Raw genomic sequence first — 14349 nt, 5'->3', positions numbered from 1 at the left:
AAGAACCTACTTCGTAATTTATTTTTTAGTATATTCAGAAGGTAAATCAATAATGACATCTTCAATGAAATGGCTTCCTTTGGAATCGAATCCAGATGTAAGTATCATCGTAGGTTCTTCGGTTGTGTGAAAAGTTTAGTCTTGCTAATGAATTGTTCACCGTTTTCAATGAATGCGCCCCTTTGCGTCTCTATGGGCGAGTAGAGGTACAATAGTAATGCAAATTAAAAACCTTGTTTTTCTACCTCCATATATGCTGACAAAATAACTTGTACTTGCCTTATATGAATTTTTGTTGCTGACATGTTTCCTGGAATAAATTTTACTTTAATATTTGAACTCATTTTCTCTTTTCTTTGATAACCATGTATGATATGAACCCACTTTACAAAGGTGATCAGTCAGGTAAGAATAATAAATGCAGTTGATTTATATATGTAAAATCACTATTAAGTTTTTTATATTGATGATTCATGCATAGTCTTTTAATATTACACGTACAAAATAAATAAGTCATTCTTTTTAAAGAAAAATTCTAGTGTAATAATAGTTATTCACCACCATATATTTTTTCTGCATTTATGTATGTTTTGATCAATAAATTTCTTGATGTAGATTTTTACCAATACAGTAAAGATAACTTGTGTATACTTAGTATTGAATTTAAAAATCTTGCTATTGTGTTTGTCAAAGTATAATTGTTTTTTGTTTTTATTATATTATTTGTTTGTATGTGAAACTTAAAATTATGAAATCAGCCTTATCCTGACCCAAAGCACAACCCTATTGTAACTTAAAGCCTTGGTTTATACTTTTTTCATCCAAATGTGTTTTCAATCCAATGACTTCATTTTTATTTTAGTGCATTCAACTCAACCCAAATTATTTAAATAAATATCAAATAGTATTTTGTTAATTTACATTTTAGTATATGTGGTCAGTTGGCATGTCAAAGAAATGGCAGTTTGTGGATGTTCTTACTCTTGATCCAGAATTATTATGTATGATTCCACAGCCAACTTGTGCTTTAGTTTTACTTTTTCCTTGTTCTGACAAGGTATTATACTCTTCCTCATTTTGCGAAGCTTAATTTACTTTTTTTAGTTATTAAGTGGAATTTTTTTTGGTGATTATTATAGTACTATCGTTATAAGGAAGAAGAAGAAGAACGTATCAAAAATGAAGGACAGGTATAATTTATCAGTGGTGGTCTCTGAATAGTATCTCACACAATTTCAAATATGCTAAATTGTGTCAAAGGACAGAATATTTGAACTAATAATTTTGCATTTATTAATTGTGTCAATTCAAATCACACATTTTTCTCATTCTACTGTTGCCATTTTACATTCGTCCTATTCCTATCGACTCGAAGACAGTGAGTTTCTCACTCATTCTTAAATATCAATTTAATATTTAATTCCAGATTGTTAGTAAAGATTTGTATTACACTAAGCAAACAATTGGTAATGCTTGTGGAACAGTAGCTCTAATTCATTGTGTTGCAAACAACACAAGACAGATTAGTCTTGGTAGGTGAATTATTTTTGTTCTGATGTTCAAATGCTTGAAAAGAAAAGATGAAGTAAAGTAAAAATTTTTACGTGGAATTTTTCTTGGAATGTTGCAATGTGACTACACATGTACATAAAGCATTTTTTCTTTATATACAGAGGAAGGATTTTTAAAGACTTTTATCGACTCAACGCGTTCACTTACACCAGATGAAAGAGCGACAAAGTTAGAATGTAACGAGGTACTTAAAGCAAAATCTCTGTGTTGGTGACATCTTGCTGAATTTAAGAACAGCAATCTCAATGTCCATTTGTTTTACATTGCTTTTTAAACATTGTTGAACTGAATATTTTATGAAATATTAAACTATTTACAGGCTTTAATACAAGCTCATGATAATTTTGCTCAAGACGGCGATACTGAGGTAAGATTAATTGTACAGCAACTCGAAGAAATGTCAGTTTAAACAATAAATAGCATTGTGCGAAATTGTATTTGTTCATTTAAAACATCAATCCAATATTTCCTCTTTCATATACATCCCTCAGGGTATAGCCAACTAATTTATTTACGTAAATAGTTTTTAAATGAATTGAATGTTCAAAAATCCCCATACGTTTTAGACACCATCGCGTGAAGAAGAAGTGAATCTTCACTTTGTTGCTCTCATTCAAAAGGATGGCCATCTGTATGAGCTTGGTAAATTTGATCATCCATTTTTTTTGTTAATTTCATCGCTGATAAGGGTCTGTTAAAGGTTATAGCTATAGATTTGATTGCAGTAGCCTGGAATATGGAATCTGGGTTAAATTCAGCCATGAACTGATTCTTTATTAATCAATATATTGGTTTAATGGCAATAGGTCTTTTTGCTAAGGAAAGTTGTCGATTGGCAGGACAAAGAAAATATTGATGTTAAAACGTATATTTTAACTCTGGAAATTATTTAATTCTCTTTTAAGACGGAAGAAAAAAATATCCCATCAATCATGGTGTATCGTCACCTGAAACGTTCATAAAGGTGACAGTGATTAATGATTTTAAGACTTCAATCATTTGGGTATTGATAATGTTAGGTTATACTATTTTTCTTATTTGCAGGATGCTGCGGAGGTTTGCAGAAATTATATGAAACGCGATCCTGACAATCTGAGATTTACAGTAATTGCTTTGTCAGAGAGCAGCAACAACTAGATTTATTTCGTATGATGAATTTTTTAGTCAGCAATGATAAAACAATGCAAAAGAATAAGATTATAAACTCAGCAAAAAAATAAGATTCTAAATATATAATACAAAGTGTTTTTGCATAAGAACACGAAGTATTTGAAACATTCATTAAGTCATTTGTTAAACATTCATTTGTTATAGTCAATTATTTTCTTTATGATTGACGTTGTCAGTCAGTGTACAGAATGTCAAGAATCATCACTTTTAAATCCAATTATCCAAACAAAGATCATACATATTAACAATGTTCAATAAAGTAAAAAATCTTCCCAACCCAGTCTTTGGAATCCATGTAGTAATTTGCAATAAAGATTAAAAAGAACAAAAGAACACGTATTCTGAAATTTTTGCCAAAATATACAAAAACGAGGAAATCTCAGTTACTGCCATTACATCACGTGAGAGCCACGTGAGAGCTGTGTAAACGATGAAAACTTGCTGCTGCAAAGTTCAATAAAACCGTAAAACATAGTTATCTCATTTTTCTCTTTGAATTTTCGTTATGTTATTGGTTTTATCTCAAGAGCATAAAGATCATCTTCGGATTTTAAATGACTTTCAAGTCGAAGGTAAGTTAAGTTATTCATAAATAAAATATAATCTTCAGTTGTATTCCTGGGAAGTGTTCAGACTTATCATGTAGCTGTTATTCGTTATTTGAGTATGGTTATTGTTATGATATTGCATGCTACAAAAGTACTATGAAAATAATGAAATACTACTTTTCCTGAAATCTTTTTGACTGACGACGTACATGCCTTCGTGATGAAGGAAACTAGTCTTGTAATTTTTTGCTTAACTAACATGTTCTCAATGGTTTAACACGTTACTATCATCTTACAGGACTTCCTCAAATCTAGTTTTTTGAAAACATTATCCTTTTAATTTTGATTAGTTGCTGAGGAGTTCTGCAAAATGTCCCTGGAGTTTATTCTGAAAGGATCGAGCTCTAAAATCTATCAAACAGCAGCTCGTAAGTGAAGATAACAATAATCTGTCTGCTGGTTTGTCATGCCCACTTTTCACAGTTATCAACAATGTTAATCTATGGATTTTACAACGAGTGAAAAAAAATTTACCTGGCATGTATTAATATAAGCAGGCTGGCTTTTAAATAAAAAAAAAACATTTCGAAATTTGGATAAAAAGAAAAGTATTGTATCAAATAATACTGATATCATTATGTAGAGAAACTTGGGGTTGCAACAAATCAAGTAAAACAAGCCATTGAAGGATTAGTTTTTCTTTTCAATGAAAGCTCTCGTTTGTTGGTAGGTATTAATATCACCTCTAAGTGAGAATTGCCCACAATATAACTGGCTATGTATGTATGTTTGATTTTCATCAAAATGTTTAAGATTGGAGAAATTGATTTTCAAGACTCAGTGATGACCCTGGGTTTTTCTGAAGAATTAAATAAACTATTACTTCAGGTTTGCAAGGTTTATTTATTTTTAGTAAAATTTGTGGACAGTGTAATTTTATCATTTTATATTGCTGAAAATATTTAACAAGTATACAAAATATTCATTGTTTATTTCATTGATTTCAGCTTTATCTAGAAAACAGACTTGAGATAAGAAAAATTTTGGGAGAATTATCATTGGATTTACCTCATTACCATAATTTAGAATGGAGATTTGATGTTCAGGTTTTATGCAATTTGTTTTTTAATTCTTGCAAATTTGCAACAACATCTATTACCAGGTTAAACAGGACAAAACATGCTGCCAGCCATTTCTGTAATGGTTTGCAATTCATTCATAAAATTTCTTCATATATCTCCTTGTGTTAGGTGTCTTTAAGTTTAAATTGACCAACTTTCTAGTATCAAGTGCGGGAACTGCAATATGTCAATTATTTAAATAATTTTTCTACAACAGATATTGATTTGATATGATGTGTTTTTCAAGTCAGTTCCAGTAGAGATACATCTAATTGACCTATTTTTTAACCATTCCCAGATCACTTATTTTCCGTAGTATCTTGTTAACTCCTGCTAGGTCTGTTTAAACAATACATTTAGTTTGATGTTGATGGGTATGGTATGATAAAGCCAGATTAACTGATGGTAATTTGAGATCTGGTATGCTCTTATAGAGCCCAGTTTGGTAGAAGCAGACCTACGAATGCCAGATACAATAAAAATTTTCTCATATTTCACTAATAAAATATTTTTTATTTTTTGCAGCTTGCCAGCCGATCACTTCATCATGAAACAGAACCTCAAATTCTTTTAAAACTTCAAACAAAACATGAAGGTATTATATATTATCATTAACTTTCTTAGTTGAACTTTCAGTCTTTAATAAATGATTTTATATAGCAGAATAACTCAAGTTCAGTAATTACTATGTGTTTTGTGAATTTATGTGTGCTTTATTGTGATTTATTTGCATAAATAATGTTGAAGATCCAGATTAATCTCTTAGTGATGTAATTTTCTTGCGTCAAAATATAAACTTTTCTTATACTGCTTGCTATAAATGCTTCCTATAGGACATGTTGCTAAATGAGATTGCATCTATAACATGATGCTAAGTGTGATCATGTGTAAGATTTTTTTAAATGTGCATGTTTCAAGGATAGCGTGAATGAACATGTATTTTCATTGTATGAATGAATTGTTTGAAGTTACTTACAAAGAAATTTCAAGTTGATGAAATATTTTTAATATCTCCTTACTGAAATGTTTTTCTCATCAACATAAAATTATTTATTGAAATTGCTTTTGTCAAAAACTATAATTAAGGAATAGAAATATGACTGAAATGTTTTACTCGTCAACTTGAAATTTTTATTGATTTGGCAAAGTGGAACACAATATGTAGCAACATACGTATCCATAGCAACGGACTTGCTTGAAGTCAAAAGTTCATGGCATCATTTTTGAAATAAGTAGATTTGAGGCTTATCTTAAAAAAATAACGTTAGTGATAAACGTTGTTTTTTTCTCATAGCAAATATTCTAGGTTGATACGTAATAAACCAATTGCCACTAGTTTTCCGTTAAATTAACAAACTTTACACAAACTAATTAGTTATAACTTTGATATCCCTCTTCAGTCACTAAATTAAAACATTTAATGATTGAACTGTCAGTTTTTTTAAACGTTACACAAGCTCTTCTGTAACTCCATTTTACAGGTTTGCTTTAAATAAATTATAAAATCAACGAATATTTATGACGTGCAATCAACATAAATTACTTGTGGTCGCTCATAATTGTCGTGTAATGATCTTGGCTATTTTCTCATTCACCTATCCTACCTTGTGTGGTACTAGTAATGTTATTATTTTAGTTATGTAGACCGTGTTTTTGTGTTAATTGTTTTCGTGGTGTTGGTGACGCTAGTTGTGTAGACTGTGGTGGTGTTGGTGACGCTAGTTGTGTAGACTGTGGTGGTGTTGTTGACGGTAGTTGTGTAGATTGTTGTGGTGTTGGTGACGCTAGTTGTCTAGACTGTGGTGGTGTTGGTGACGCTAGTTGTGTAGACTGTGGTGGTGTTGGTGACGCTAGTGTAGACTGTGGTGGTGTTGGTGACGCTAGTTGTATAGACTGTGGTGGTGTTGGTGACGCTAGTTGTGTAGACTGTGGTGGTGTTGGTGACGCTAGTTGTGTAGACTGTGGTGGTGTTGGTGACGCTAGTTGTATAGACTGTGGTGGTGTTGGTGACGCTAGTTGTATAGACTGTGGTGGTGTTGTTGATGCTAGTTGTAGACTGTGGTGGTGTTGGTGACGTTGTGTAGACTGTGGTGGTGTTGGTGACGCTAGTTGTATAGGCTGTGGTGGTGTTGGTGACGCTAGTTGTCTAGACTGTGGTGGTGTTGGTGACGCTAGTTGTATAGACTGTGGTGGTGTTGGTGACGCTAGTTGTATAGACTGTGGTTGTGTTGGTGACGCTAGTTGTGTAGACTGTGGTGGTGTTGGTTGTATTTGCAGGGTTGGTGGTATTGATTGTGTTTGTGGTGTAAATCATCTGTATGAGAAGAATTCAAAGAAATTTTCTATACGTAGTGCTCCTTGTAGAGTTATTAAAATAATAGAAGACTTTGTTGTGCAAAACAAAAAGAAACTTTAAAAACGTCATTTCTGTATGTGTTTGTAGGTGAAACAGAATTTCAGATTATGCAAACGGACCCCGTAAATCTTGTTCATATGACGACCGAGTTAGAAAATGCTTTAGCTGAAATTAAAACATCATACTGTCGCAGAATTTTAAGAAACATTAAATAAGTCTTTCGCCGTGCATAAACATCATACGTTTTAATTAAAAAATGCAAAATTTCTATGTTCATTATGTGGAGTGTAGATTTTTTAGATGATAGATTGAAAGGAAATTCTTGCTTTTTCTGTATGTCAGACTAAGCTGCTATGTAGCTAAATAGGAAATAAGGCCTGTTTCAAACGTCGCATTTTACATCAGCCGAATTCATTTAAACAAAATATAATGAGGAATTTTATCTCATTTTCTTTTGTCTTTAATGCGTTCGGCTCATGTAAAATGCGATGTTTGAAACAGGCCTAAGATGAGTTGTGTTGGTTACTGGAAAACATCGACGCTGCTAGTCGGCCATTATAATTCCACCTGTTTTTCGACAAAAACTACGCTGTGCACGTGTTAATAAATATATCCATGTAACGAAAATGTTAACATCCACTTGCAGAAAATCAAATCTTTGTATACTTTGTAACTAAAATCTGGTGAATTTAAAATTAGTTTTATATCAGCTTTAGGTAATCCTCTTAATATGGTAATTGTTTACAACGTGTAGAAGTTAACTTGTTTTATAAAAAAATGTTTAGTCATGCGTATGTAGTAATTTTTAATGAGTGCTAATTTGTTATGCAAGTTGAGCCTACGATTATACACATTGTTGACATCGTGCTTGTTTAAGACACGTTATTCATAAATGAGCAAAGACGTTAGCCTGAGTTAGGAATGTTTTATAAGAATGCCTGCTTTGTATCGCGATCCTCACATCGATCAAGTTGGAATTTGGGGCGATCCGACGTCAACTCTCGATTGGTGTGAAGAAAATTATGTTGTTACAAAATATGTAGCAGAATTTTGTGAGTAATTCATGCTAATTTGTGCACAAATTGAAGTTACAGCACGCGTTGTTGTTTAGACTTTTATATAAATGTTGTTTAGTATAAAATGCTGTGAATTTAGGCTTGGTTTAGTGGCTTGGTATATAAGATGTTTACTGTCTTAAGAATTTTATTGATAAGTTCGATAATCAATACGTAATTTTATACCAAGTTATTCGTATATCAGCTACGACTCTAATATTCTAATTTGCATGTCAAATAGGACTTCAGTAGAGCAAGGAGTTCATCCAATTCAGTTTCATCGTTTTAATATTCAACAATTTTTGTGATATAAAGCGTTTCTTCCTTAATTTTCTTGCCGAATGATCAATTCTATCCTTTCAATTACAAGCGTTTTTTTCTGGAAACTTTGGGAAATCTTCTACACGCTTACGGTAAAACGGTTTTTCTTGTAGACTGAAGAAAATATAAAGCTAATTTCTTGTGTACCTTTCATTTTGGCCTATGTTTTAGATGACGTGTGCAGTTTTTCTCGAACAATTTTACAAAGGCCTTTCAAATGAAAAATTGTGATATTGGCCTAACAAATCAAACTTCACTTATTCTATTGCGAATAATCGACACTTGTATTGAAGGATCGCTTCTGCATTTTATGTTGTATATTTTGTGCCCTGCGCATTTGCTGGGTGTAAATCCGATATTCTCATAGAAGGGAATAAATCTCACTGAATTAAGTTCGGCTTCTGACGTTTAAATGAGGCATTTATATTTAAATTTCACTCCCACTATCTTATGCTGTTGATAATATCCAGTGTCCTTTGTCATTAATTACTTTTACATTACGTAGATAAATGTTTGAATATTCAAATTAAATAGCTCCCTTTTGTTCCTTTATCTCGTAAATAAAGCCTCTCAGAATAGAGTGTTTCAAACCTCAAACTTTACATGTGCCGAATGCATTAAAAACAAAAGAAAGAGAGATGAATTCCTCGATATCTTTTGCTTTAAGTGCACTCGGTACATGTAAGGTTTGACTTTTGAAACGGTCATTCGGTATTTTTTCAATATTCAATATCAACTCGCTGACGTTGATTGAAGAAATTTTTGCATTAATGTTTCTTGATTAAATGCACAATGTAAAACATCGTTCGTTTTGTTAATCTTTCCTCTTAAATTGTGGCAAGAACTTTTTCAGGAGAAAAGCGAATTTTCAACATGAATATAATATTCTAACAAAGAATTTTGGCGATTTTTATTACAACCATGGTTGCATTGCGTACAAGGATTGTAGATAAAAGGCTTTTTTAATATTTGGCGTTTTTTCTTTAACTTCAGACATATTTAAAATATAATTATGTATATTTAAAGTTTACACGATGCTTCAATTATAAGCAGGATAATTATATATTTATATTTAAGAGAGTGTGAAGTTTGGATGACATGATAAAATTAATGACAGTCATGACACACTCAATTAAAATAAAAATTAAAAAAAAAACAACAAAAAAAGAAGGGTCAAGGATAAAAAGACACAGTGAAGTAGATTAAAGGGGGTAGAATTACATTGGATGTTCATAAAAGTATGTGTACTCTCTCTCATTTCTTGGCCGTGAAGTCTTTTCTTTTTCGGATAAATGTAAGATTTGGTGTCAGTATTTAAACATGATAATCAGTAGTTATACAATGTGACAATCAATAAATTCATATAATGTAGGTATAAAGTATTGTAAAAGATTACTAAATGATCTGTCTTCTACCATCTCAAATATATATAACACAAACGGTACGAGATTGCACAACAAAAAATTAAAGTCACTTTGGTAATATTTGGTCTATTGGTAAACTTGGTGATGTGTCTTATAATAAATTGTCATTTTGGATAAGCCTGTTTAGAAATTCGTTCAAATTTTGAAAGCGTTGTATGAATGTACTTCAATCAATACAACATGTTTCTACATTGTCGCGTCATGCATGATAACACCATTAAAATAAATTATTTAATATTTTTAAAGGGAATACAATCACCAATTACTTTATGGTTGTTCCGCCATTGCTTACGGCAATAAGATTTTATAAAACTGGTGTTGATGCAAGATTTGTTATGTCTTTTCTTTCTGTTGTCGGTAAGAAGCCACATTTCTTTATCTTTCCAACTGTTGCTATTTCGTTTTTCTAATTGCTTTCTCTTTGAATCAGCTATAGGTATTGGATCTACACTATTTCACGCAACGTTACTCTATAAAATGCAGGTAGAATTTTCGTAATGAACAAGATTTTAATTCACATTTGTACGTACAACAATTCATCATTTTCTCATTTATCTACGCTATATGCAAGTTTTAATCTTTTTCTTATGAAGAAAATAATACGCCAGTAATAGTATATTTACTACAATCAAATCAAGCTGCCTAAAAACCCATTCTGACTTGCATTGTAAAGTAGTTATGTTTATTTATAGTTACTTGATGAGTTACCAATGATATACTGTACTTACATCATTCTGTATTGTGTGTAAGTATATGTCGCTATCTTGTTATTTATAAGCTGTGTGTTCTTTAAAAGTTCAACGTTGCTTTAACAATTATTTTTTAGGCTAACATGTAACGATGAGCCGCATAAAAAGACTTTCTATTTAAAATTTTTCCTGACAATTTCATGCGTAATTGTCACTTTGGTAAGTCTTGCTGTGCGAACTCTGGGGCTTAAGCAAGAGCTCTTGCTACATTCATCACGGTAAAAATAGAAATCTTGGATAAAATCTTTGTCAATAATATGAAATCAATTTAATAGAGGTTACATTCTTGTAAAAATTCGCTGGCAGAGCACATAAATCATGAATCACATTTCCATGATTATAAATTATTTATTTATCTATTTTGTTTTACTATCGTGGAAATACCGAGTTTGTATTTAAATTTGTGCTTTCCATCCATATCATCTCCCGTATATATAAAAAAGAGAGTTGTTTTGTTAATTTTAATGTGTTTATATATTTGATGACTCTGTACACGATCATTTTCTTTTTTATTGTTAGATTTACCTCATTGTAGTCAATCCTCTGGTGTTTCAGGTTTTGTTTCATTCATGTATTATTTTACTCGTGTGATCAAAGAGTATTCAATATGCTGCGTTTTTATTTTGTACAGTGGGCATACGGATTGAGTGTGGCTGTATTAATTGTTGCCACCAATTATTCAGCTAGGTAAGTATTTTATAACTGTTTTGTTAATTTATTAAATACGTTTTATCTGTTATGATGTTATAGAATTAAAATTATGGTGGAAGAGAAGTTAATGAGATATGCGATTTAGGTCTCACTTAGAACTTATCTAAGTAGGCTATGCCTCTCTAAAATTTTTTGAGCTTTCTTTGTATTTCAGTGTAACTGCTAACTACACATAATGAGGTATAACCATCTGTATCCACTGTTTTGCACAAATAAGCTTTACATTATACACGCTGTCTGTTAAGTAATATTTACATAAATATTTACCTTGACAATAGCATCTTTTTTATTACTAAAGAGTTAACACCCTCTGTGATAAACCTTGTCAGCCGTCTCCAAGTTCAAAACCATTTTAAATACTAAAAGTTGCATTTTTCAAAATTTCTATTAAGACATATCTTAGACTAATTTCTTAGACTAATCTAAGACTATTTTCTATTAAGAACGTTTTATGTTTTGTCCGCATCTGTTTTTAATGCCACGAGTTCTTGACTTGTTGCATGTAAGAAAACTGTTGTTCAGTTGTAGCTTCAGCGTGATAAATTTACTAAAATGTGTCATCTACCGATGTTTTATAGAAAATACAATGTACCACTAAAATTTTCAATCTTGGCGTTGATTTGGTATGATGTTTTAATTCAAAAATTTTTATTTGCAAGTGTATGATTTTTGTTTATTGAATTATTTTCCTTCAATGCAAATAAGCAGACTGCCATACACCCTTGTATTTTGTGCTCTTTCTAAATTTAATCGTTAGGTGTCACAACAGACTAAAGAACTTGTAGAAATGTTTAATTGTAATTAGAGCTAGCAAATACTTTTAATTCTTCATGTAACAATAAAAACTGTGTTTATTTCAGTTACGGATTTGGTTTTATTTTATGGAATATTGACAATGAATTTTGCATTTATGTGAGGTGAAGTTTACGATTTTTTAGTATTTTCAAATTATTGAAAAGGCCTGTTATGCGAACAAAATTATATAGCTATACAACCGACTACATTGTTTCACCATTGTTTAAATGTTGTTTTAGATATTTTCGTGGATTGTTACCTTGGCCATTTAATACTGTTGGCCAGCTTCATGCTTGGTGGCATTGTTTTGCTGCATTTGGTGGCTATTTTCAAATCTTATTCACGTAGGTTTTCGATATTATCAAAACACATTTCACGAATTTCCACAATTCATAAATTTACATGAGCTTTTTTTGTCACCGCCAATCATATAGAACTATATATTTAGCAGGTGAAAGATAAACGTAAAAATAGGTAGCCAAAAATAAGTAGCCCATAAACGAATTATTTTACCATGAATAAATAATTTTTTACATTAAATGATGAATTTTAGCATTATTAAATTTAAGTATTTATCCATGTCTATTGTATAAACTTCGTTTACGTTCTTTCTTTTGTGCTTCAATTTATTCAATCATTCAATTTATTTTTCAACACTATATGTATGATCGTCATAACGAATTTTATAATATTCAGGATTGAATTGAGAATGATATGTAGAAGGAGGAAACATAAATGGAAAATGGTAATTTTTCTTTTACACATTCTGTGGGATGCAAGGGGTGAGATGTGGGATGCAAGGGATGAGATGTGGGATGCAAGGGGTGAGATATGGGATGCAAGGGGTGGGACAATCACAACAATATATTTGTTTATTGACCACCAGAATGCAGTTATGAATAATGGTGCTCTATCATCTGGATAAAGAAAGACACTAATTTGACTTATGTAGTTATGTTGTTTTCAGTCACACTAAACTTCTAGTCCTCAATACTATAACGTTGCTAAAAAAAATTTTTTATAATGATTTAGAATGGATCACATCAAAATGGAGGAACTGAAATTCAACAAATTGGCAGTGACACAATTTTGTCTTTCGTTATTCGCGTAAGTCAATTTTGCTGGAATCTTGAGACTTTAGTCGATAGTTGACGTGTTCGTGAATTTTGTTCTATTATTTTTATTATTTTTACATTTGATTTGCTGGTTTGCATTCTTAAACATCTTACATTTGATGAGAAAAATTAATGTGTATCGTATGTTCATGAATGAATCGTGTTTTTGATTTTAGGATGTTTGTTGTTGTATTCCAATAAAAGACCAACATCTTGACGCAGAATATCGTACTGATAATAACAATGTCTTCATTAATGGAAACTATGAAGTCTTAAAATCGTGAAATCAACACTTCTTATAGAGTTTATACTTTAGGTTTAACTTTGGGCTCTGCCATCACTTGTACTTTGAAAGATAAGTAAAAATGTATTTCCTATAGTTATTATAGCTAGTTAGGTTAGCCATCTCAGAAGCACATCGACCCCCCCTGCATTGATTGCTAAAAATGTATTTCGTATAGTTAATATAGCTAGTTAGGTTCGCCATCTCAGAAGCACATCGAACCCCCCTGCATCGATTGCTGTCAATTCTTCCATTGGAGCAAAATGAAAATTTCAGCAAATGAATTGCTTATTAACACTTTGCAAAGAAAATGAGATCGCTCTTTTAAACAAAACGCTTTATGGAGAAATGATCGATTTGCTCTGAGTAGCTATCAGCCTGTCATTTTTGCTAGCAGACGATGAAGTAATCATGCATAGCAACGTCATGGTTTTGTGAAACATTGTTTTCCACTCAAAGTATTTGAATTTCATTATTGCGAAAACTATTTTTATTGAATAATTGTCGGAATTATTTCCGCTCTCCCATACACGTAAAAAGAGAGACATGCATACACCGACATATAAAATACCCGGTTGTCTGAACAGGAAGACGTTTTATTGTTATCTCTTACGTATTTGCCATTTGTAAATTTATATGTAGTAATAGTTAATGAATATGAATGTTGAAATTTTTCCAGTTCCTTGAGTATTATTGTCGAGTTCCATTCTAGGTATCCTAGCATCCATTCTAGTAATCCCAGCATTCATTCTAGTAATCCCAGCATTCATTCTAGTAATCCTATCATTCATTCTAGTGATCCCAGCATTCATTCTAGTGATCCCAGCATTCATTCTAGTGATCCCAGCATTCATTCTAGTGATCCCAGCATTCATTCTAGTGATCCCAGCATTCATTCTAGTAATCCCAGCATTCATTCTAGTAATCCTAGCATTCATTCTCGTGATCGTAGTAGCCATTCAATATAGATCCTTGACCACATCAAGGTATTCAATGACTCAAACTGGTGGATGGTGATAGCTCGAATTACACTTTAACCGTGTGTATTCAGCAATATTGTTTTTTTTTGTTGCTTCTCCCCGTATCAGATCTGGTGTTATTGCAAAAATTAATGTTGTTCTCATTCCGT

The 14349-nt window shown here is 31.6% G+C and overlaps 3 protein-coding genes across 3 annotated transcripts; all 3 read left to right on the top strand.

Moving 5' to 3' along the window:
• The first annotated feature begins 16 nt into the window (after positions 1 to 16).
• On the top strand, positions 17 to 3075 carry LOC124445968 (ubiquitin carboxyl-terminal hydrolase isozyme L3-like). The gene is made up of 10 exons (XM_046996755.1): positions 17 to 97; positions 394 to 405; positions 929 to 1057; positions 1140 to 1190; positions 1427 to 1532; positions 1674 to 1756; positions 1892 to 1939; positions 2139 to 2214; positions 2478 to 2536; positions 2617 to 3075. The coding sequence occupies exons 1-10, from the start codon at positions 53 to 55 to the stop codon at positions 2707 to 2709; spliced, it is 702 nt and encodes a 233-aa protein (XP_046852711.1). The 5' UTR covers positions 17 to 52; the 3' UTR covers positions 2710 to 3075.
• Positions 3076 to 3165: 90 nt separating this feature from the next.
• LOC124445970 (COMM domain-containing protein 2-like) lies at positions 3166 to 7557 on the top strand. Its single transcript, XM_046996757.1, has 7 exons — positions 3166 to 3314; positions 3641 to 3718; positions 3934 to 4016; positions 4104 to 4178; positions 4298 to 4396; positions 4937 to 5006; positions 6855 to 7557. The coding sequence occupies exons 1-7, from the start codon at positions 3248 to 3250 to the stop codon at positions 6980 to 6982; spliced, it is 600 nt and encodes a 199-aa protein (XP_046852713.1). The 5' UTR covers positions 3166 to 3247; the 3' UTR covers positions 6983 to 7557.
• A 66-nt stretch (positions 7558 to 7623) lies between these two features.
• LOC124445967 (alkaline ceramidase 3-like) lies at positions 7624 to 13898 on the top strand. The gene is made up of 13 exons (XM_046996754.1): positions 7624 to 7819; positions 9814 to 9924; positions 9998 to 10050; positions 10260 to 10312; positions 10394 to 10475; positions 10836 to 10871; positions 10948 to 11003; positions 11606 to 11650; positions 11888 to 11944; positions 12062 to 12166; positions 12519 to 12567; positions 12855 to 12929; positions 13114 to 13898. The coding sequence occupies exons 1-13, from the start codon at positions 7702 to 7704 to the stop codon at positions 13219 to 13221; spliced, it is 948 nt and encodes a 315-aa protein (XP_046852710.1). The 5' UTR covers positions 7624 to 7701; the 3' UTR covers positions 13222 to 13898.
• The last annotated feature ends 451 nt before the right edge of the window (positions 13899 to 14349 follow it).

The sequence above is a fragment of the Xenia sp. Carnegie-2017 genome, unplaced genomic scaffold (assembly GCF_021976095.1).
Source record: "Xenia sp. Carnegie-2017 unplaced genomic scaffold, XeniaSp_v1 HiC_scaffold_22, whole genome shotgun sequence".
NCBI classification, from domain to species: domain Eukaryota; kingdom Metazoa; phylum Cnidaria; class Anthozoa; order Malacalcyonacea; family Xeniidae; genus Xenia; species Xenia sp. Carnegie-2017.
Note: the sequence above shows the minus strand (reverse complement) of the source record. Positions and strands in the feature narration are given on the sequence as shown.

What these genes read in the sequence shown, in the direction of transcription:
- LOC124445968 (XM_046996755.1), top strand. Translation starts at nt 53, where the DNA reads ATGACATCTTCAATGAAATGGCTTCCTTTGGAATCGAATCCAGAT. An exon ending in TTTTTCCTTGTTCTGACAAG is followed by an intron (nt 1,058 to 1,139) that starts GTATTATACTCT and finishes TGATTATTATAG; the next exon opens with TACTATCGTTATAAGGAAGA. An exon ending in CAAAGTTAGAATGTAACGAG is followed by an intron (nt 1,757 to 1,891) that starts GTACTTAAAGCA and finishes AACTATTTACAG; the next exon opens with GCTTTAATACAAGCTCATGA.
- LOC124445970 (XM_046996757.1), top strand. Translation starts at nt 3,248, where the DNA reads ATGTTATTGGTTTTATCTCAAGAGCATAAAGATCATCTTCGGATTTTA. An exon ending in AATCTATCAAACAGCAGCTC is followed by an intron (nt 3,719 to 3,933) that starts GTAAGTGAAGAT and finishes ATCATTATGTAG; the next exon opens with AGAAACTTGGGGTTGCAACA. An exon ending in ATGAAAGCTCTCGTTTGTTG is followed by an intron (nt 4,017 to 4,103) that starts GTAGGTATTAAT and finishes AAAATGTTTAAG; the next exon opens with ATTGGAGAAATTGATTTTCA.
- LOC124445967 (XM_046996754.1), top strand. Translation starts at nt 7,702, where the DNA reads ATGCCTGCTTTGTATCGCGATCCTCACATCGATCAAGTTGGAATTTGG. An exon ending in TCAATCTTGGCGTTGATTTG is followed by an intron (nt 11,651 to 11,887) that starts GTATGATGTTTT and finishes TGTTTATTTCAG; the next exon opens with TTACGGATTTGGTTTTATTT. An exon ending in TTTTGTCTTTCGTTATTCGC is followed by an intron (nt 12,930 to 13,113) that starts GTAAGTCAATTT and finishes TTTTGATTTTAG; the next exon opens with GATGTTTGTTGTTGTATTCC.